Raw genomic sequence first — 24,440 nt, 5'->3', positions numbered from 1 at the left:
GATTTCCTTTGATTACTGAGTGGGCGTGATCTTCATCTCCTGACTTAATCACGTGATTTCCTTTGATTACTGAGTGGGCGTGATTTTCATCTCCTGACTTAATCACGTGATTTCCTTTGATTACTGAGTGGGTGTGATTTTCATCTCCTGACTTAATCACGTGATTTCCTTTGATTACTGAGTGGGCGTGATCTTCATCTCCTGACTTAATCACGTGATTTCCTTTGATTACTGAGTGGGCGTGATCTTCATCTCCTGATTTAATCACGTGATTTCCTTTGATTACTGAGTGGCGTGATCTTCATCTCCTGATTTAATCACGTGATTTCCTTTGATTACTGAGTGGGCGTGATCTTCATCTCCTGATTTAATCACGTGATTTCCTTTGATTACTGAGTGGGCGTGATCTTCATCTCCTGATTTAATCACGTGATTTCCTTTGATTACTGAGTGGGCGTGATCGTCATCGCCTGATTGAATCACGTGATTTCCTTTGATTAATGAGTGGGCGTGATCTTCATCTCCTGATTCAATCACGTGATTTCCTTTGACCACCTAGTGGTTGTGATCATCATCTCCTGATTTAATCACGTGATTTCCTTTGATTACTGAGTGGGCGTGATCTTCATCTCCTGATTTAATCACGTGATTTCCTTTGATTACTGAGTGGGCGTGATCTTCATCGCCTGATTGAATCACGTGATTTCCTTTGATTAATGAGTGGGCGTGATCTTCATCTCCTGATTCAATCACGTGATTTCCTTTGACCACCTAGTGGTTGTGATCATCATCTCCTGATTTAATCACGTGATTTCCTTTGATTACTGAGTGGGCGTGATCTTCATCTCCTGATTTAATCACGTGATTTCCTTTGATTACTGAGTGGGCGTGATCTTCATCTCCTGATTGAACCACGTGATTTCCTTTGATTAATGAGTGGGCGTGATCTTCATCTCCTGATTCAATCACGTGATTTCCTTTGACCACCTAGTCGTTGTGATCATCATCTCCTGATTGAATCACGTGATTTCCTTTGATTAATGAGTGGGCGTGATCTTCATCTCCTGATTCAATCACGTGATTTCCTTTGACCACCTAGTCGTTGTGATCATCATCTCCTGATTGAACCACGTGATTTCCTTTGACCACCGAATGGTTGTGGTCTTCAATCTCCTGATCCTCTTCCGAGGATACGGAACACCAGTCGCACGATTCCTTTATGGTCTTGCAAGGGGACCTCTCGCTGGTTCAAACGGGCCTGAGCCTTGCCTACTGGGCCAATGCGCTAGATGATGGCGCCTTCAGTGTTGAACCGATGAATTCACGTTGTAAACACGCGATGAAATGCTTTCCTCCTTGTTACCCTCGCCTGAGGACAGGGTATTGCATTTGAGTCCGTTTGTCTGTTTGTCTGCACAGAATAAATATGATTTTCTCTACAACCGTTGGTCCGATCGACAGGAAATTTTCACCGCAAGTGCACCTCCTCCTGTATAATTTTTAATGATAATTATGACGTCATAGGTCACGTGGTTCGGGCGCCATCTTGGAAAAACCGAAAAACTTTGCACCTCTATATCTCCAAAAGTGTTGAATAGAAAAAATTGAGAAATGGCTCATTGTGAAGAACTCTCCATGGGGAATAAAAGATGTTAATGATGATGTCATAGGTGCCTCCATTATGACGTCATAATTCGACAAGTACAAAACTTCATCCGATCAAGATGAAATTTCTTGAGCGTCATATAGGCATAAATTGGTGGAGGAAAAAAAAAATGATGATGTCATAGGGCACGTGGTTCGGCCGCCATCTTGGAAAAACCAAAAAACGCTGCACCTCTATATCTCTGAAAGCGCTGCATAGAAGAAAATTGAGACATGGCTCAATATAAAGAACTCTCCATGGGGAATAAAATATGTTAATGATGATGTCATAGGTGCCTCCATCATGACGTCATAATTCAACAAGTACAAAACTTCATCCGATCAAGATGAAATTTATTGAGCGTCATGTAGGCATAAATTGGTGGATGATGACGATGACGTAAAAATTATAATGATGACGTCATCGGTCACGTGGTTCGGCCACCATATTTGTTTTAACACAAAAGCCTTAAAAACCACTGAAAATACATCCTGGCGAGGGTTTGCAATCTCTGATGGCTCTTTGTAGTTTTTTTTGTTAGAGCTACACCATGAGGTTCTCTCTTTGCCCAACGTGGTGTGTGGTTTGAAGTTGTAGACCTACGAATACAGGATCATTTTGGCACACTGGAGAATGGACCATGTTGTAATTCACTTTGCTTCTCCCATCCAGCTGAATGTCCCTCGAGATGCTCGATCTCTCTGCTTCCTGGAACATTGCGCTGTGGTTGGCGGAGCGGAGTGGGTTGTTAGGTGCGAGATGCTCTCCAAGTCTGTCCAAAATGCCAGGTCATGTCTTGGGTTGCATTTGTGTAGGTCTCGGCTCGTAGGCTCTCCATTTGTGAACTCGGCTCGTAGGCAAAGGTCTCATCACCATGTCTTGTCTTTACAGGAGTATGAGCTCTCGACAAATTGTTCAAGAGCAAAATATAGGAATAATTAATTGTGGAATGGGAGAGTTTGTGAATTTTGAGCTGTCTATGCCTGGTTCGATTCCTGACTCCTCTACAAACTGTCTGAATGGTACTTTGCAGGGTGTGTCACCCATAGGATTGGACATGAAATCTGGAGACTCATCGACTGGCACTGATTGCTGATGGACCTTAAAGATCACACGATCTTTTTTTGTTTTTGCAAAGAGTAGGCCATTGTGTTCCAGCCCACTGGATAAATTCCAAATTTCTTGTCTAACCATCCATGGGGATCATGTCGTTCAGCAGGTCGTAATCTAGTGGTTTCCCTCGAGGCAATCACCGTGCGTCAAACGGTCTGCAATCTAGCCAGATACGATGATTCCGCTGTTGGCCTTCAATGGAATTGCCAGTCCAACCGGCTCGGAAATGATGGACAAATCGTTATTCTCATAGAATAGAGGTGATGTCACATGTGTAGAACATTTCAAACGAGATGTCGAACCATTATCATATAACAGTGCTGCTCGAGTGCACCGCTGTGGTACCCTCGTGGAAAGGTAATGAGACGTTCGATTTGATCTGTATTGTTTCTCCCACTTGGGAACTATATTCTTGTGATGGAACTGTGAGTCTGCATTCAAGTGTGTTGCCTCTGGCTCTCTCTTAGGTTGGAGTTTGGGATATTTATTATGTCAAGCATGACGTTCCTTCTTTTCCCTTTACTACTAACGGTGATGAAAGCAAATGTTGCGATGAGGAAATGGAAGGTCCGGGTACTAGAATTTTAAAAGTGATTCTTCACCTTTGAGAGAGGGCCAAAAACGATATATATCATGGTATCTCAAAAGGTTATGGACGGATTTGTATGAAACTTGGTGGACAGATTGTGACAAAGACGCATCGGCTCGATTTTGGTGAAGATCCAAATCCGGATTCAAATACCAGATTTAAATTTTTTTAAAAGTGATTCTTCACCATTGCGAGTTGAGGCCAAAAATGATACGTAGCGTGATAATTCAAAAAGTTGTGGAAGACTTGTGACATAACTCTGTGGATGAGTTGGTTAGGTGATAAAAACAAACCGATTCGATTTTGTTCAGGTCTGGATTCAGGTCCAGCCAATCAGTGAGATACAAAACGTAAAATGTTCAGCCTGGTGGAGGAATGCGCTCTACTGAGGGCCGTTCTAATTGATCAAAGGATTTTCTCAATAAAAAAGAAAAAGAAAAAAACCACCTTTAGAGGCCATTTTTCCCCTGCAAAGCAGGGGTTGGCCTTTTTTGGGCACCGTGGTTGTTGTTATTTTTCTGGTCCCCTTTTTGAAGCAATGTTTTACGGCCGGATGCCCTTCCTGCCGCCAACCCTGTTAGTCGCCTTTTACGACAAACAGGGAATTACCAGTGTACTGGTACTCAATTTGCCGACCTCGGAAGGTATGACCAGGCTGAGTCAACCCCCCTGGCGTTAATTACAGCGATCGACCGGGATTCGAACCCAGGATCCTGGGATCCTAAGCTGGCACCCTAGCCGCTAGCCCAACACCAGGCAACATTTCTCAATACTAGACAGAATTCTTTCTATGTCACATAATATACGAATCTCTTTTCTGGTTGCCCTTATAAAATACTTCATTCATTCGTGCAGTGTTTACACATAATTTCCTATTTCCTCAGCTTTTTATTTGACTCAATTCTTCAAAAGGACTTTACTCTGGCATCTCTTCAGATCAACAGTAGCCATGAAGGAGTAGAAACAGCTAACACTAACCAGGCATGGAAAGTCAAAGTAAGAATGCAGATAATATACTAGACTGTATTGTATGTATCTCAGCAAAATCTGATAGTCTAAAAAAAGGTATCAGTAAAGTTACCAAATATTAATGTACATGCCTCAACTAAACTTACACATCATCTCCCCATTCTCAGTGGTTGGTGGGGAGGGGGGGGGGGGGGGGATGGATGGGGAGGGTGAGGAAAGACGTCAAACTTATTTTGCGCCCATGAGTATGGTTACCCCGAGCACGTATGCAAAATTTGTGGGAGATTGGCCAATCATTTTTCCATCTATAAATTCAGAGGCTATTCATCATGAAAATCAAACATTAATACCCAAAACAACAAATTCTAATAATGCATTACGAACTCAAACTGCAAGTCGTAACTAGAACGGCACTCGGTAGAGCGCATACCTCTGCCAGGCTGAATAGTTTGTTTTGTATACCACTGAAGATAATGTTAAAAAAAAATGAGCCCTATCTTCCAATGGTAAACAATCCTTCAAAAAATTCCTGGATCCGGAATAATATCCTGAGCTTCACCAAAAACTAATCAATCCTTCCTTATCCCAAGGGCAATCATCCCACCAACTTTCATCCAAATCCGTTCAGAACTTTTCCAGATAACTTGTTCACAAACACACGAACACACACACGCACACACACACACACACACACACACACACACACACACACACACACACACACGGACACGATCGAATGCATTACTCCCTCGCGGGAGTAACTAGAACGGCACTCAGTAGAGAGCAAACCTCCGCCTGGTTGGCCATATCACTCAATGGTGAAGAATCGCTTAAAAAATTATACTAGCTGGATCCGGATCCGGATCTTCACCAAAATTTAATCGATTCTTCATTGTCACACACACAACCTGTCCAACAAGTTTTGTCCAAATCCATCCATAACTTTTTTAGATATCCTGCTATGTATCGTTTTTGGCCCTATCTCTCAATGGTGAAGAATCACTTGGAATTTTTAAATAGTTCTCATATCCGAATCCATATTCAGTTCTTCACCAAAATCCAATCGAATCATCTTTGTGAGACACCCAACCAGTCCACCAAGTTTCGTTCAAATCCATCCACAACTTTGTGAGATATCCTGCTATGTATCGTTTTTGGCCCGATCTTGCAATGGTGAAAAATCACTTAAAAATTATATTAGCTGGATCCGAATCTGGATCTTCACCAAAATCTAATCGTTTCATCCTTTTCACATACGCTACATCTCTGCCAAATTTCGTCCGAATCCGTCCACAACCTTTTGAGATATTTTGTTCACAAACGGACGGACAAACAAACAGACAGACAGGGGTGACAACATAACCTCCATCCACCTTTGGTGGTGGAGGTAATAATTTACAGCACTCGTACATTCCCCTTGTTCCCTACGCAATAATCTCCACCCTCGGATGCCTTATTGCAATGGCTTATAACCTTTACACTAAAATTGATTCAGACACCTGAAGGAAGAACACAGAGTTTGGGAAGAGGGGTAAAGAAATAAAAGTGTGAAAGAGATAGTGTGGGGTTTGTTACACATCCGATGCACCTTTTCCACCCATGGTTGACGCTGCAATTAACTCGCAACTCAGCAGTTCGGGCTCGCCTTCCACACACCTACCTCCTCCTTGTCATTCTCCTCTATACCGACAGCGCCCGATCGTATGGGGTCGCTCATACTCATGCTGAATGCCATTATCTGTCGTGGCGGTGGGCTCTCATGCTGAGGTGAGAGGGGAGGCTGTGACTTGGGTAGCTTATTGGTAACCGGCGTGTGTGACCAGTGCGCCGGGGGTGGGGAATTCATTTATATAAGCAGCGTACAGTCCAGAAAGAATGTGGAACTACCCAGACTCTTCCTAGAGTTGGCCATTTGACCACACTGAGAAACCGGGCAAGAAGGACCTTGGTCAGGGAGGTGATCAAGAACCCAATGAAGACTCTGACAGAACTACAGAGGTCCTTTGCTGAGATGGGAGAACCTGCCTGAAGGACAACGGTCTTTGCAGCACTTCACAAATCTAGGCTTCATGGTAGAGTGGCCAGAGGAAGCCACTCCTGAGAAAAAGGCATATGACAGAAGGCCAGGAGTTTGCAAACAGGCATGTGAGAGACTCTGAGAGCACGAGGCAAAATATTTTGTGGTCTGATAAGATTAAAATTTGTATCTCAGTACAATTGTGATTGAGAGACCTGAATGCAAAGCATGACATTTGGCGGAAACAGAGCACACCTCATCACCCATCTAACACCATACCTACCTTGAAGCATAGTGGTAGCAGCATCATGCTATGGGAATGCTTTTCAACGGCAGGAACTGGCGGACTTGTAAGGATAGAGGGAACAATGAAGGTAGCCAAATACAGGCAAATCCTTGAGGAAAACCTCCTGCAGAGTGCATAGGACGTTAGACTGCGACAAAGATTTATGTTCCAATCGGCCAATGACCCCAAGCATCCAAACCAAAGCGATACTGGAATGGCTTCAGACCAAGAATGTGAAAGTCCTTGAGTGGCTCAGCCAAAGCCCAGACTGGAATCCCATTGAGAATCTGTTGAAAGACTTGAAGATTGCTGTTTACCGACGCTCCCTATCCAACTTGACAGAGCCTGAGTTGATTTGCAAGGAAGAATGGGACAAACTCCCCAAATCCAGATGTGCAAAGTTGATACAGACATACCCTAGAAGACTCGAAGCTATAATCGCTGCCAAAGGCGCTTCTACGAAATATTGACTCAGGAGGTTGCATATTTATCTAAATTAGATATTTCTGCATTTCATTTTTAATTTCATCAAAAAAAATTCCACTTTAACATTATAGGGTATTTTGTATAGATCGGTGACAAAAAATATCAATGTAATCCATTTTAAATTCAGGCTGTAACACAGCAAAATGTGAAAAAGTCATGGGGTGTGAATACTTTCTAAAGGCACTGTCCATCCAGACCTGCTACTTAGGATAAGCATGACCCATTTAGTGTATTGTGGTGTTTTAATCTTTGCCAGTGGTCTTGGGGAAAGGGGTGTGGATGCAAATTCTCTATGTAAATGTGTATCGTTTATCGCCACCTCCAGGTGGGAGAAGGTATTACAAGTCCCCACTCTTTACAGTGCAGTATTACTGTCTCCACGTTTTCCAGTGTGAGGTCTTTTGAATTACGTGTAGTAGACATGTTTTTGCTTTATGCTGGTAACCCAGGTTATTTTTATTTTATTTTCGGGAACGATTGAAGTCATTGTCAGTTGCTTGTATGCTGCCCAAATAAAGGAATGTGTCAAGAATGTGTGGCATGCTTAGAACAAGATGACCCGTAGGGCGGTTACTCTGCTCGTATAGATAACTCGCTTTTACATCGTCGAGATAAATTTATTTCTTATGAGATAAATTGATTCATTTAACGTCGTTTTACTTAACGTCCTGGTTTTCAAGAACGTTGCCATGACGGTAACCGAGGACCAAGTGTATGTGTATGTATGTACATCTGAAAATCATAAAAAAACAAGGCTGGCCCGATCTCCACCAAATTTTGTGTACATGCTGGTAGTACGCAGGTTCAGGTTGTTTGTATATGGAAACAGTGTTATGATTATGATTCAGCATTTTCGCCCAATCTCCACCAAATTTTCCATGTGTGTTGGTAATACATAGGGTAACCCCCTCCATCCCCTATGAGGGATTGGTGGGGGGGGAGGAGGGAGATGACTTGCCAAAGGTATTTGCTCTCTTCTCCAAAACTCCACACACAATTTTGATGAAACTTGATCACAACCTTCATCACCCATGTAGGGGGTTAAGGGGGTTTAGAGGGGAGGGGTGGAGGGGGAGAAGTTGCCCACTAAAATAGGTAATTTTTTGTTTGTTTAAACTCTTATGATCACGTTAGTATGATTGTACATGCTGCCCTGTCTCTTAGCAACCATTGAAATTGGTTTAAAATACCATGATACTGTTTAAAATACCTTAAGTCAGTGTGCTATACTGCTTTATTCTACCAGGTGAACTCCCAGGGGGTATTGCCCCTATGTTTAAGAAACCAGATGGAGATTCTGTCTGCGACTGATGAAAAAGAATGCACTGATTGATAATGCTATGATTCAGGAACGACACATTTTGATATGGGAATGATGAGCAAGAATTTGTAATTTGTTCATGGTGCCGGCGATAGCTCACCTACTCTTCACGAAGGGCACCTTGGGATCCTTAACGTGTCCACCAACTAATGCCGGCAGACGAGACCTTTTTTTGATGTTGCTGTATTAATGCTTTTAAGTTTTGCTAGCAGGAGCACCCACCCATCGTTGTCCATTGCTGTTCTAATACTGTTGGCATTTTAAAGAAATCTAATTTTGTTTTTTTTCAATTTTTTTGTGGGGGCCTAAAACACTTTCCTACACCCACTAACGAATGGGATCAGGAATCATTTAATATTACCTTTCATGTAGCGACAAAGGCTTAGGCACAATATCCAAACAATTAAAAGAAATCCAACTTTTTGGCTAATCCACACCCCTGCACTCACTGATGAACCTCTGAAAGTTTGATGAACCTCCGTTTGGCCATCTTTCAGAAACATGGCGACACACAGACAGTCACACACAAACACACACACACACACACACACACACACACACACACACACACACACACACACACACACACACACACACACACACACACACACACCATTTCTCTTATTTGTATAGATGCTCACTTTGTATGCATTAAAATGCCTTTAAAAAAATCTTTCGATTATATTAATATTCAAGATATTTGTGTGAAACAATGAGGTGAGGGCTGCAAATCATATTTTTTGTAATGGTGTGTGTATGTGTTTTGTATTTGGCAGGCTGCCTAAATTGCATATGGTCTTTCAATCTGGACACCAGGCGAGCACGAATCTTCCAAGGAAGCCTCCAGTCCCAGTTTGGCTACACCGTGCGGCAGCATATTGATCCTAGTGGGCAGAAATGGTGAGATGAATGGTGTTCACGAGCAAAGTAGCAGGCTGGGGGGGGGAGATGTGGGGTGGGGGTGGAGGAGGTCACTTGACAAATCACGTGCACTCTGATACACTTGTGTTGGTGGGACAGGGTGAAGACTCGGAAATCGCTTCCCAAACACTTGCTCGATGTATGAACCAACAGCACAGATCTCTCCAAAACAGTTGCTCGACGATTCAATCTTCCATGACATTCGTGCAATCGTCTCGGGTATTTTTCTCCATTTCAGCACCAAGGACAGTCAACAGTGTAAATAACAAAACCTCATCTTCAGGATCGGGATGTTTGCTCCCCATTTGATTAATGAGCACTCATCATTTACTTCGACCTCCCGTCTTTTACAACTTCTCAATCTTTTTTCCACTATGTTTTTCCCTTTTTTTGTTTTAACTATTTTCTATCTCCTCCTTCTTTTTTCTCACTTCTCATACCTTTTCCTCTTCTCTCTGCTCTCCCATTTGCCATCTCCTTTATATATCCCCTTCAGTGACACAGCAGTGCTGCCTGCAGGTGGCATACAAAATGAATGAATGAATGATCTTACCTTTTTAACTTCCCCTTGTTTAGTTGTTTTTGTTTATTTATTTGTTGTCTCTCTTCCCCCCCTTCTCCCAATTTTTAATTTCTTCTTTGTTTCACTATTATTCCCCTTTTCTCTCAGTTCCCTTGACTTTTAACACCTGAATCCCGACCCGCCATTTCGTGAGTTGTCAAAATGAATCATTCCTACCCTAAATGCACTCTGATCCTTGACATAGCTTTGATACACACACCTCTGACTCACTCTCACCCTATGTCAACCTTCGCCACTATCCTGTGTCCCTATTTGGTTCCATTGAAAATTTAAAGCCCAAAATGTCAGCTTCACCTTGCTTCTCCCAGCAGTTGGCATGCCATGATCGCTGTTTTATTGATTCAATCTGTTGCTCAGTTAGACCCTGATTCTGTATGCTTTGTTAAAAATATGGGTAATATACACAAAATTGAAAGAAAAGTAGAGTATACATGTGAGAAGTTAGTTTGTGCTGTACACACATAACACTTAATTTTATTGGCGTTTATTCAATTCTTATTGTAATTACCTCCGCCACCGAAGGTGGATGGAGGTAATGTTTTCACCCCTGTCTGTTTGTTTTTCTGTCTGTGAACAAGATATCTCAAAAATAGTGGACAGATTCGGACTCAAAAGTTGTGGACAAATCTCAAAAGGTTGTGGACAAAAGGTTGTGGACATACCTCCGCCAGGCTGAACATTTACCTTTTGGATCTCACTGATGGGACGGATCTGCATCCGGACCTGAACCAAAATCTAATCGGCTTGTTCGTGTCACCTAACCAAGCTGAGCAGCTCATAACGTTTCGTCCGAATCTGTCCATAACAGTCCACATAACTATGTATCGTTTTTTGGTTAAGTTATTCAAATCTTACAATGGTGAAGAAAAAATTAAAATTTCTCGTGTCCGGATCTGGATCTTCACTAAAATCTAATCAATTTGTCCTTGTCACACTCCCAACCTGTCCACTTAGACTCACCCATATCTGTCCATAACTTTTCGAGATATCCTGCTCACAAACAGATAAACAGCCAAACCACCACCAACCTGTCCACTAAGACTCACCCATATCTGTCCATAACGTTTTGAGATATCCTGCTCACAAACAGATAAACAGCCAAACAGACAGACAGACAGGGGTGAAAATATAACCTCCGTCCACCTCTGCTGGCGGAGGTAATACATGATTTTGCTTATGCAAGTAGATTAATGATTTTTCTTTTGGTACCAGCAGCAGGTTCATCTTGCTTTACATCATCGGAATAATAAATCATCATTTGACAATTCACGAGTACAGTTGGTTACCTAATTAAATAAAGTAGCTCAGCCTTTGCGCTCCTGGAATCAGCTCCACACTACATCACCTTAATAATCAGTTTGTAGTTCATCTTAGGAAGCCATCCATCCTCTTTTTGGAATCCACAACATGCCACGAGCCACTGGAGCTTCAGTTTACGTCTGGTTCAGGATGTGCCTTGTTGTTTGGATTTGAACTTTGGCTTCTTGACAATTCCACACTTGTGAAGGAATGCGATCGCAGCGTAGTCCCTCAAAAATGATAAACAACGTGTGACATTTTGGCAAAACATTGGGTTTGAGTTGGTGTTGTTATAAAAAACTGATCAAACCCAATTGCCGTGAACTTGCAATCAGAATTTTCCAAGATATCTTTTATTTCCTTTCTTTCCCCATGAACTAAGGCTGATGCAAAAGTCTGGACACCAAAATACCAATCTGAAGGACACATGGCTGAGCAGCTCATAAAATTGCAAGTAACAATATATCTATTTCCTTATTGTTACACTCACCTTTAAGCAAAATTATATAAATATGAATGTACTTGCTTTCTCAAGAATTTTGTCCTTTGAAAAAGAGCAAGACATCCGTCTTTCAAATAGACATAGGCATTTGGTTTGGCCCCAGTGGCATTCTCATCTTGGCACGTGACTCATGATGCTGGAATCCCAGCTTAAAATCTCCTATACTGTGTTGATTTATGAAACGTCTTCTAATGTCCTTGTAAAGCACATACAAACATACACGTGTACACACACGTCACGTAATCTGAAGAAATGGAATTTGCAGACTTTCACAAGTAGCACATACTGAAGGAGTGAGGGGAGGAGCATATAGCATTGGGATTCTCATGTACAGTGCATTCAGAAAGTATTCAGACCCCTTCACTTTTTTCACATTTTGTTATGTTGCAGCCTTATGCTGAAATCGTTTAAATTCATTTTTTCCCTCATCAATCTACACTGAATACCCCATAATGACAAAGAGAAAACAGGATTTTAGAAAGTTTTGCAAATTTATTTAAAAAAAACAAACTGAAATAGCACATTGACATAAGTATTCAGACCCTTAACTCAGTACTTAGTTGAAGCACCTTTGGCAGCGATTACAGCTCGAGTCTTCTTGGGTATGACGCGACAAGCTTTGCACACCTGGATTTGGGGATTTTCTGCCATTCATTCTTCTCCGCAGATCCTCTCAAGCTCTGTCAGGTTGGATGGGGACCATCGGTGGACAGCCATTTTCAGGTCTCTCCAGAGATGTTCGATTGGGATCAAGTCAGGGCTCTGGCTGGGCCACTCAAGGACCTTCACAGAGTTGTCCCTAAGCCACTCCTGCGTTGTCTTGGCTGTGTGCTTAGGGTCATTGTCCTGTTGGAAGGTGAACCTTCGGCCCAGTCTGATGTCCTGAGTGCTCTGTTTCATGTTTTCATTGAGGATATCTCTGTACTTTGCTCCATTCATTGTTCCCTCAACCCTGACCAGTCCCCCACACCCCCAGTCCCTGTTCCCTCAACCCTGACCAGTTCCCCAGTCCCTGCTGCTGAAAAACACCCCCACAGCATGATGCCACCACCACCATGCTTCACCGTTGGGATGGTATTGGGCAGGTGATGAGCGGTGCCTGGTTTCCTCCAGACATGACGCTTAGAATGGAGGCCAAACAGTTCAATCTTGGTTTCATCAGACCACAGAATCTTGTTTCTCACAGTCTGAGAGTCCTTCAGGTGCTTTTTTGCAAACTCCAAGCGGGCTTTCATGTGTCTTTCACTGAGGAGATGCTTCCGTCTGGCCACTCTGCCATAAAGCCCAGATCGGTGGAGTGTTGCAGTGATGGTTGTCCTTCTGGAAGTTTCTCCCATCTCCACACAGGATCTCTGGAGCTCAGCCAGAGTGACCATCGGGTTCTTGGTCACCTCTATTACCAAGGCCCTTCTCCCCCGATTGCTCAGTTTGGCCAGGCGGCCAGCTCTAGGAAGAGTCCTGGTTGTTCCAAACGTCTTCCATTTAAGAATTATGGAGGCCACTGTGCTCTTGGGAACCTTCAATGCAGCAGAATTTTTTTTGTAGGCTTCCCCAGATCTGTGCCTCGACACAATCCTGTCTCTGAATTCTGCAGGCAGTTCCTTCGACCTCATGGCTTGGTTTTTGCTCTGATATGCATTTTCAGCTGTGAGACCTTATATAGACAGGTGTGTGCCTTTCCAAATCATGTCCAATCAATTGAATTTAACACAGGTGGACTCCAATCAAGGTGTAGAAACATTTCAAAGATGATGAAGAGACATGGGAGGCACCTGAGCTAAATTTCAAGTGTCATAGCAAAGGGTCTGAATACTTATGTCAATGTGATATTTCAGTTTTTAAAAAAAAATAAATTTGTAAAACTTTCTCTAAATCCTGTTTTCTCTTTGTCATTATGGGGTATTGAGTGTAGATTGATGAGGGAAAAAATGAATTTAAACGATCTCAGCATTAGGCTGCAACATAACAAAATGTGAAAAAAGTGAAGGGGTCTGAATACTTTCTGAATGCACTGTATGTGCTAAGTATGAATGTCTGTGGCTGTAGAGTAACCTTTGTAGCATTTGAAACAGTAAAGGTCTTTCCTTGTGTCCCTTTTAAAAAAAATACATGGTCCAGGCTCATGGAAGAGCTCGGACACAGAACAGATCAGGACACAACATCACAAAGGGATCAGCAGGAGAAAGGGGAAATGCCAATAGCAGGGCAGAGGGAGAAGGTAGATGGAGACGGACAAACAAGGGTTGACAAGATGGATACATAAGCAAAAAAAATTTGCATGGAGAGAAGGGGTTCGGTGGGGGTTCGGCGTTGTGGGGAGTGTTGACGGGTGTAGAAAAGATAGTAGGGGGTTGCTGGTGGACTGCGTGGATCCTGCAGATACTTGGGAGAGGGCAGAGGGTGCAAGACTAGAAAAAGACAGAGACCACTGATGTGTCGGCGATAGCGAAGTGATGGGCCTATAGACTCAGCTTCATCTCTTCATTGGTTGCTTTATGCAGCTTTCTTTGGCTAGAAGAGCATGGGTGTTAATTTATTGAAATCCTAGCCACCTGGATTAATTGATTGTGAGAGTTGATTGATTATTCCCTCCAATTATGGGTGAGAGACGTGATTGGGTCTTGTTATTTATATATACTAGCAAGTTGCCTGTACCCACACGAGATAGAGATTGAGCCAGAAAAAAGGTAAATGGCGTCTTCATCGAGCCCACCAAGCTGGGCGCATCAATTCACATTTATTGCCACATCTGATGCAATTTTAATACTCTAATGGCAGCGAGGTTTGCTTGTTTGTTTGTGGTGGCATTTGAAACTTTGTTCGATATATGTAGCTTTTTGATGCCTCGGGTCTGTAATAAAAATTCCTATTGGTGTCAAAGACGGTGACCAATTGCAAATTAATAGTAGGATTTATATCCCGGAGAGCTGGATAAAAGCAAGCTCCCATGCCATTTCCGTCTCGGACTGATGTGGCACTGGCATGGATTAGCTAAACGGGGTTGCGTGTCCAATCTCCCTTGCACATCCTTGTATGATAAATACAATCGCTTTAAATGAAAGAAGAAAGTTTTCCTAAATACCACAATCAATCGTTGTTGAAACTTTTCAGTGAAGCCAATGAACCTTATATGAATTACAAGGAAATTCGTAGACAATGGACAGCACACATCTGGTATGGGGAATTTGGACCTGGATTCCCTGCATCATGATCCACGGGCCCCGTTGGGAAATTACACTTTTATTGTCCATGCCATTGAGTGCGTGCAGTCATCCAATGTACATTCCACGTGAAGTCATTATCTGCCAGAGTATCTCCTGAAAAGAAAACAACTTTCAGTCAATTCTCTCCCATACCTTATGTTTACATACTCTTTCCAACCCTAATATGTCCAACTTGTGCTTCAAACTGTTGGATTCATTCACTCGTTCTATTGTTTCATTCCAAATGGGATCATTCTTTCCTACTTTTTTTCTTGCCCACACTACTTGATTCCAAATCCCCTATTAACTGAAAAATATCATTTTATATGCCGAATAAAACGAACAATGAGCACAGATCACATTTATTTTTGTTGCCATAACATTTCTCAACTCAGGAAGAGATTATAATACATACAACATGTGCGTATCTAGAACCTAGAACCTAGCACCTCATTTTTATAACTCAGCAATGTCACGTCTCCACATTGTTGGGTTACTGTGCGTGCAATTTACTCTCACATCAGAAGACATGGTAATTTATGGTCCCATAAATGGTGGGCAGAAAACCAGCCAACCATACAGCCTTGCACACCTTTATCTGTGTGCAGTGACACTAGGTAGAGGGGGTATGCAATTTGTGAGTTTAAGGATATCTCATTCTGATAATCTCATAACTCATTTTGACTCGGGCCATTTTCATTGAAAGTAGTCACAGCCAGGGGGTGAGGGGGAACAGGATACCTCAAGCAGGATATCTCAAATGTCTGTCTGTGAACAGGATATCTCAAAAGGTTGTGGACGGATTTGGACCAAATTTCTGATCAAGAAATAATTGATCAGATTTTGGTGAAGATCCAGATCCGGACACTAGAATTTTTAATGTGCATCTTCACCATTGCGTGATATGTTCAAAAACTATAAATAGCACGATATCTCAAAAAGTTGTGGATGGATTTGGGCGAACCCTGATGGACATGTTGGATGTGTGAAAAAACCAATTGATTCAATTTTGGTGAAGATCCAGATTTGAGATTTAAAAAAATTTTTTTTAAGCGCTTCTTAACCATTGAGAGACGGGGCCAAAAGAGAGACATAGCATGATATTTTAAAAAGTTGTGGATGGATTTGGGCGAACCCTGATGAACATGTTGGATGTGTGAAAAAACCAATTGATTCAATTTTGGTGAAGATCCAGATTTGAGATTTTTTAATTTAATTTTTAAGCGCTTCTTAACCATTGAGAGACGGGGCCAAAAGAGAGACATAGCATGATATTTCAAAAAGTTATGGATGGATTTGGGCGAACCCTGATGAACATGTTGGATGTGTGAAAAAACCAATTGATTCAATTTTTGTGAAGATCCAGATTTGAGATTTTTATATATTTTTATTTTTAAGCGCTTCTTAACCATTGAGAGACGAGGCCAAAAGAGAGACATAGCATGATATTTCAAAAAGTTATGGACAAGTTTTGACAAAACTAGGTGGATCAATTGGTTAGGTGATTATATTTTGCCGATTAGATTTTGGTTCAGGTCCGGATCCAGATCCGACCTATCAGTGGGATACAAAACTTAAACTGTTCAGGCTGGCGGAGGTATACGTTCTACCGAGTGCCGTTCTCATTTTTAATGGGTATTGTTGTCTCCGCAATTGTTACACAGCTCATGTGCCTCAGCATTGCCGTCTTTTGCGAAAGTCATTCATTTTTCCATTTAAAACAAAGGACGAAACACTCGACGGCATTGTGGATGCCTGCGTTATTTAAGGAAAGCATGGAATAGTTGCAGTTAAATATAATATAATATGAGTTCCCTTAAATAAGGAACTTCAAGGCCCATCAAATCTGTGCAATGGTTTCCAACCTGTAGTTGTTTGTCCGTGCTCTCTTACTTTAAATCCTGAGCATCAAGCAAGGAAGTAGCATGGACCACTTTAAAAGTCTTCGGTATGATTGGGCCCGGGTTCGAACTGCAGATTTCCCAGACTCATAGCAGACTCTCTAACTCCACAGCACCGTGTCTGGCATTGCTTCATTAGGAAGTGATGTTTTAATGAAACTACTTAAAGTCGCGAGTATTTCGCCCATGTCATCCACGGATGTTTCATTCCAAATGACAGACCCCCTAGTGATGCAATCGTTTGGGTGATTTGAAATGTGACCTCAAAAATCAAGAAACTCAGACCTGCCTGTTGCACCATTTGATCAACTATGTGATGTATCGTATATCCTCGATTTTCAGTTTATTACATTCTCTCCTCTGTGCGATGAATGCTGGCATTTGGTTGGTTGTACTTGTTTTGAGGGCGAGTTGAAGGCAAGAAAGTTCCCTATTGCATCTTTTGTCTACAAGCTTCAGCTCGTCTCTGAAGAATCCGAGCGAAGCGCAGACGGCTGCACTGTGACCGTAAGGAAATTCCACTCGAATCAGCCCAGCCACCCCTCGTCTGCCAAAAGGCTTCCAGCTTGCTTTACCTCCCACATGTTATTCCTGGTTGCCTTTAAAGCCGCCAGTAGCCTTTGCCTCAAATTTAGGAGTCTGTGCTTGTGGCGGGGCCAGGCATCTGGCTATGATGAAACGCTTTAGCAATTTTCCACAAAGAGCAACACCACATCCTCCAGAGAATTCAGATAGTTGAGGTGCTCAGATTCAGATGTTTGTAAATTGCGCTTTGGTTTTCCTCTCTTTCGTGTCGTATTATCCTCGTCATATCGCACTCTTCCTCAGATGGATAGAGTTATCGAGTGATCGTCACAAATGTTGTGAAAATAACTCGAGTGTTTTGTATCATGTGACTCAATCTGAAAATGGCAAGTGGCAGACATCCCTAAAAGCTTTATTTAGTAATTCCTCAGTTACGGGAGTGACCGCACGTTGACCTGACTTTACGGTAAAATTTGGGGTCGGTTTGCCTACTCCAGTTAAGACTGACTAATGTATCATGCATCTGTGTAGAAACTGTGCTCGGGTGCTCCAGGGACACCTGGGCGGAGTGTACCTGTGATTCGCTGTGTGTAGCTTGGTCCTTTCAATGCCTCACATGATGTCCGAATGAAAATTGAGTGATGGGGTTTTATCTTGGTCTAGGAATAATCTTATTTGAAGAAAATACGAACATCGATTACTTCGAAATGTCAGGATGCTCTGTGCTCTGTCACATCAAATACATCACCAATCAACTTAATTCTTTAATTGTCTGACTAGGAATTATTACGCATTAAAAAAATCATATATAATTAGCATAGCTCTGTAGGATTTGTATTTCCATTTATTTATAATTTTATGTAACTTTGCAAAGTCCCTTGTTGACGAAACTTATAGTACATTGAATATCTCCTTTTAAAATTTATTTAAACGTTCACTTGATTGTAGAGAGGATAGCCAGCTTAATCTCAACCCCACCTCCCCATCTCCCCCAATTACCTATATATTATGTAATGGATTGCTATGGCTTGTGCTCCACTTGCCCCGTGCTCGTGTATGTCACTCTCTAAACTTAGCAACACTCCTCTGACTTGCTCACGTGTTTATTTGAGAGAAATTATCTTTCTTTTAAAGATATCTTTTTTTATCTTCTCAATTTGCCTGTTTGTAAGATTGTTATTCGAACCCGTAAGACATTTCTTTTTACCCCCATAACCCCCCCTTAACCCAACCCTCTGACTTGCAGGTACTGCAGTGCACACACCCATCCTCTCCTGTTTTCCTCATCGTTCATTCCCTTGTTTATTGTGTCCAACCGTTGCCCCACTGCCCTATAGTCAGCTCTTGTCTTCCATCACCGTGCTCATTCTTCCATTAGCCTCGATATTTTGGAGAAAAAAATTGTGCTTGTTTTAAAAATAAAATAAACAAACAGGAATATTAAAGCCGTTGTAATTTGGGCAAAAAAACGACGAGTGTTTATTTGGAGCATTATTAGCTGGAGGTGTTTGTCCTCGGGAAAAAGTGCTTGCTCATCTGCCTGGTGCTGAGACCATTCTGGCAGCAAAGTAAGTGTGGTGGTTTGAGCTCTTCTGTAATAGCAGAGACCATTCCTAAAATACTCGATGTGGTTGGACAATCTGCAAGAGGAGTAATAAACTAACCAGAACCAGATGGAGAAAACGTGGCAAGCAAAAGGTTTAACATGTTGCTGAATGATGCAACAGTTATGAATGAAATTAAGGATTTCAATGGAATTACTTGTACCATTGTTATTCTTCTTCTTTGTTCGTATGCATCACAAGACTGCGGGGTGGTATCATTGGCTGAGGGTGCGGCTATGTCGTTGATGCAGTGCCCTCTGCTGGTTAGGAGAGGAATATTTTTCATGTTATTAATGCCTGAATATGGAGTTGTAGTGTAGTAATTTTTTTAATTCATTTTAATTATTTGTATGTTATAGTGATTGCAAATTATTGACTTATTTATTTCATGATCTCGTATTTTATGTTATGTTGTAAATCATTCACAATTCAGCTTTGGCTGCGACGAATTGATAATAAAACCATGATTGATTGATTGATTGAATTTGTAATTTGGCCATGGTGATGGCGAGAGCTCACCTACTCTTCAAGAAGGACACCGTGGGATCTTTAACATCCACCAACGAATGCTGGCAGACGGGACGCCTGTTTAACGTCCATCCCTGGGACAGCACAGACATTGATGTGAATCACCCTACCTTTGCAACACTAGGATGACAGTTTATAGCTGAGTCAGGATTTAAACCTAGGCTGGACAGCTTAGAGACAAACGTGCGTACCGCTAGGCCATCTTGTCAGCCCACTGTTGTTATTACAACATGAGATGGGGAAAAATGCAAAGCTGAAATTTTGCATACTGATGTAACTCGAAGCCAATAACACAGGAAAAAAAAAAATCACAAAACCAAATTATCACAACAAAATTATCCATAAATAATAATCAGCCAGTGCAGCCTCGCTTTCCTCAGGGTTGGTCATCCCAAGACGATGGCATGTCAACGTTTTATTGCATGGGCACGATCGTTTCCTGAGGGAGCTGGTGTTTCTCTATTTTATGGTGGTATGATTAGAGAAATGGCTGTGTGTTTGTGGCGTTTACGGATGTTGTACAGTGAGCGTGGTAAGAAGTCATAAACATTTATCCTTTACAGACGGTGTAGGCTACTGTGGCAAGTTAACTATCGCATGTTCACATTTACAGTTGGGCCTTTGTGTGAGGCACCTGAGCTATAGCAAACATTCAGAGCATGTTTTCGTTAATGAATATTTCCCTGTATTCACTATCCACAAAGCCGGAAATTAACACGTAATAAAGAAAAATCGTTTTGTCCCTGCAAATTGAAAGCAAATGCAAGGAATTTGATCCTCAAAATACTTCGAAAATTACCAAAAAAAAACATACCTCGAAAATTACCGAAATCAATGATCCCAAACATCAAGAGAAACAATCGTTTTATTACTCATTTCTTTTTGCGTCACTCTCGTGTTGAAATGCACCACACAGTACAAATGCATCCGCACCGCCGAGGAAGAGGCCTCCTCGGCGTGTGTAAGCGTTGTTTAGCAACCTGTTTGAGCAAACTCCAGCTCTTCAATGAATGAATGAATGATCGTTTTAAGGCCATTTTTCCCCGCTAGAGCGAGGGTTAGCCTTGCGGTCCCCATGAGCTCATGGTTCCCTGTTTGAGGCAATGTTTTTATGGCCGGATGCCTTTCCTGACGCCAACCCTTGGTCACCTCTTACGATGCACAGGGATACGGTGTACCTATTCTAAATCGGGGTACACACCGTGATCATTCATCCCAGCAAGCTGGTACTCAATTTGCCGACCTCGGAAGGATGACAGGCTGAGTCAACCCCACTGGTGTTAATTCAGCGATCGATCGGGATTCGAACCCAGGATCCTAGGATCCCAAGCCGGCACCCTAACTGCTAAGCCAACACCAGGCTCTTCAATGCAAAGATCTCTTCAATGATCTCTCTCTTCAATGCAATGCAAATGAACTCTTCAATGCAAAGCTTATATTTGTAAAAAGGTCAAAAATATCTGCTTACGGTCATGTGGGTATACATCTGTTTGGGTCAAGCATGACCCACAATAATTTGGCCGTGCGCTTTCCTTTTTCAATACCAAGCATCAAGCAAGGAAGCAGCACTTCCATTTTTAAATTAGGTTGTTGGTTTGACTCAGCCAGTGTTTGAAACACAGAATCTCCAGACCCATAACGAACGCTCTAACCATTACCTCACCGGGTCTGGTCATGGGGTTGCGGTGAAAACATACCATTCTGTCCACCTGGAGGTACTAATGGCTGCGTAGAGTCCAGGTTTTATGGCAGTATGATTTGAAGTGTTTGAGTTTTTGTCATTTACGGACGATGTATAGTGATAGCAAGGCGTAAACATTTAACGTTTAAATGTCAGATGGTGCAAAGCGGTAAGTGATACGTTTGTAAAATCAATGCGCCGCTGTGGTAGACGGATGGAGACCTCCAGCTGGGTGAGGCATGCTCACATTCGTCCCCTTGGATGAATTTGGGGAAGAGGATGGCTCTGCGATACCGAATATAGGTTTTTGGAAATGGAATTTATCCTTTGCAACAGCGTTTTGTCTACTCAGTCAGACATACCTCCTTCGTATATTAATAACATGCAAAATTACTGTTATACTGTACTGTACCATATGCTACTGCGTTTATTGTCTGGTTAGGTTCCAATATGAACCCAGATCAGACCAATAATCACTTTCTCTAGCACTTTATAACATAAATCATTACTAATCTAAGTTCAATCAACATAGCAAAAAGAAAAGATCTGCTAATTTATCATGATGGTAACTCAAATTGAATGTGGGAGCAATTACAAGAATATGACAATCAATGTTTGTTTTCCATTTTGGTTTATAAGTTCCAGATCCACTAATTAACATTCACCTTCGCCTTGGAATCATAAACACCACCTTTTAGCTTTGCTTAGCAACCCATAAGTGTAAACAATCGTTTTACGTTTTAACTTTAGACTTATTTACGTAAACATTATTATGGCTGCTTTAAAATAAAGAGCTCATTTTGTTCACTCATTTTTGATTTACTTGAGTTATTTAGCTGCTTGCAAAATGCAACCACAATCCACTTTGTCAAATATATATAGTTTGTATTTATTATGTGTGCATGTATAGGGTGCACCCGAGTATCTGTTTGTAGTCTGCAAGCATGTCTCACTAATATACAGTATATGTACAGTAAACCCTTAATATCGTGGCTTTTGAACAGTGGTGGAAAAGTCTTTATGTACCGATTCAGTTATCGCGGGGCTTAATTTCGACCAATATCAAAGGGAGGCGCAAAGCACCCCTCCCTTTATATAAGGGATCATTTCTCTGCATGCAGCTTTTACATGGGGACTGAAATTAAGTTTCTCGGCTTCTACTGGATGAAATTGGCTGCAAATTTCAGAAGTAAATCCTTTGTACAGTCGTGGCTAAAAATATTGGCACCCTTGCACTTTTTTCAAATAATGCACCATTTCTTCCAGAAAATTGTTGAAATTATAAAATATTTTGGTATCCACATATGTATTTCTTTGGTTTGCAGTGGAACAAAACAAAAAAAGCTGAAAAAATTACTAAATCTTGGCTTATTCCACACAGAAATCCTAAAATGGCCCGGACAATATTATTGGCACCTTTTAGAAGTTGTTAGAAATAATTAGATTTCAAGCAGGTGATTCTCCTTTACTTTGGAATTGAACTCACCTGTGGTGAGTTGCATGTGCCTGCAATATAAAAATCACTCATTCAACCAGTTTGAATAGAGAAAAGAAGTCATTCTGCTGTTTTGTGTCACTGTGCATCACAATGAGCATGGAGAAAAGAAAGAAAACCAGAGAATTGCCTGAGGAGGTCAGACACAAGATTGTAGCCAAGCATGGACAATCTCAAGGCTACAAGTCCATCTCCAGAGACCTTGTTGTTCATGTGTCCACCATACGCAATGTTGTCAGGAAGTTTAAGGCCCATGGCACTGTAGCCAACCTCCCTGGACGTGGCCGCAAGAGAAAATTTGATTGAAGATTGTAGCAAAGGATTGTTTGCATGGTGGAGAGAGCACCTTGATCAACTGCCAAACAGATTCAAGCTGACCTTCAGAGACAAGGTACGACAGTGTCAACTCACACCATCTGTTGCCAACTCAATGGAAGGGGATTTGATGGAGGACCCCACTGCTGAGAGAGAGAGAGAGACATAAGAAAGCCCAACTGGAGTTGGCCAAAACACACATGAACAAGCCAAAATCCTTCTGGGAGAATTTTCTGTGGACAGATGAGACCAAATTAGAGCTTTTTGGTAAAGCACATCATCTCTATGTTTACAGAAAACAAAATTAAGCCTTCAAATAAAAGAACACCTTCCCTACAGTCAAACATGGAGAAGGTTCAGTGATGTTTTGGGGTTGCTGTGCTGCCTCTGGCACTGGTTGCCTTGAATGTATGCATGGCATCATGAAATCAGGAGATTACCAAGGCATTTTGGAGCGCAATGTTCAACCCAGTGTCAGAAAGCTGGGTCTCCGTTGAAGGTCATGGGTCTTGCAGCAGGACAATGACCTCAAACACACTTCAAAAAGCACCCAGGAATGGTTCAAGACAAAATACTGGACTGTTCTGAAGTGGCCAGCAATGTGTCCAGATCTAAATTCCATTGAACAACTGTTGGGAGATCTTTAAACAGCAGTTGGGAGAAGGCACCCTTCAAATCTGGGAGAACTGGATCAGTTTGCACAAGAAGAGTGGGCCAAACTGCCGGTAGAGAGGTGTTGGAAGCTCATTCATGGCTATAGGAAGTGCTTGACTGCAGTTATTTTGTCCAAAGGCTGTGCTACCAAATATTAAGTCTATGGTCTCAATAATTTTGTCAATGCTATTTCTTTTTATTTTCTGATTTAAAAGGATATATTAAGTTCTGAATCAAAAACAAAGGTTCTGTAATATTAACAGTGAAATAAAGAATTGTGGAGACCAAATACTTATGTCAACTTCAACTTATATTTCGAGAAAATTGTGAGTTATATGAAAAAAGTGCAAGGGTGCCATTATTTTTGGCCACGACTGTACGTTGAGGTAACATGTTCCAAATTTCAGCAACGTCCATTTATGCATTCTTGAGTTTTATTTATAAATCCCTCGAAATCACGTTGGTGTCTGTCCGTCCGTCCGTCTGTCTGTCCGTCCGCCCAAAATGTGTTGGCACTCATATCTCGAGGACTATGCATTGAAACTTGCTGAAACTTGAAATATACATCGGCCAATAGATATAGTTAATGGCTTTCAAAACAAATTCCACCTACGTGCTATAGCTTTTGCTTTAAAATTAAATATATATATATATATATATATACAGAAATAAATATATAAAAATATATACACACTTTATAACTCTTCAAAATATTATTACCCAAATGTAATGTGCTGGTTAATGGCCTAATGGATAAGGCATCAGACTCCCAATCGAGTCCCATCTGGGTTGAATTATTTTTT

General features: G+C 41.6%; 1 protein-coding gene across 2 annotated transcripts in view; it reads left to right on the top strand.

Moving 5' to 3' along the window:
• Positions 1 to 24,440, top strand: part of ITGA11 (integrin subunit alpha 11) — a 206,370-nt gene that overhangs the window by 8,204 nt on the left and 173,726 nt on the right. For both annotated transcript variants that reach the window (XM_068108969.2, XM_078771963.1), the window contains exon 2: positions 9,203 to 9,326. In XM_068108969.2, coding sequence (XP_067965070.2) covers positions 9,203 to 9,326 — 124 coding nt within the window. The remainder of the gene's footprint in view (positions 1 to 9,202; positions 9,327 to 24,440) is intronic.

This window comes from Myxine glutinosa, chromosome 2 (assembly GCF_964187855.1).
Source record: "Myxine glutinosa chromosome 2, kmMyxGlut1.1, whole genome shotgun sequence".
In the NCBI taxonomy this organism is placed as follows: domain Eukaryota; kingdom Metazoa; phylum Chordata; class Myxini; order Myxiniformes; family Myxinidae; genus Myxine; species Myxine glutinosa.
This window is presented reverse-complemented; position numbering and strand designations above follow the sequence as displayed.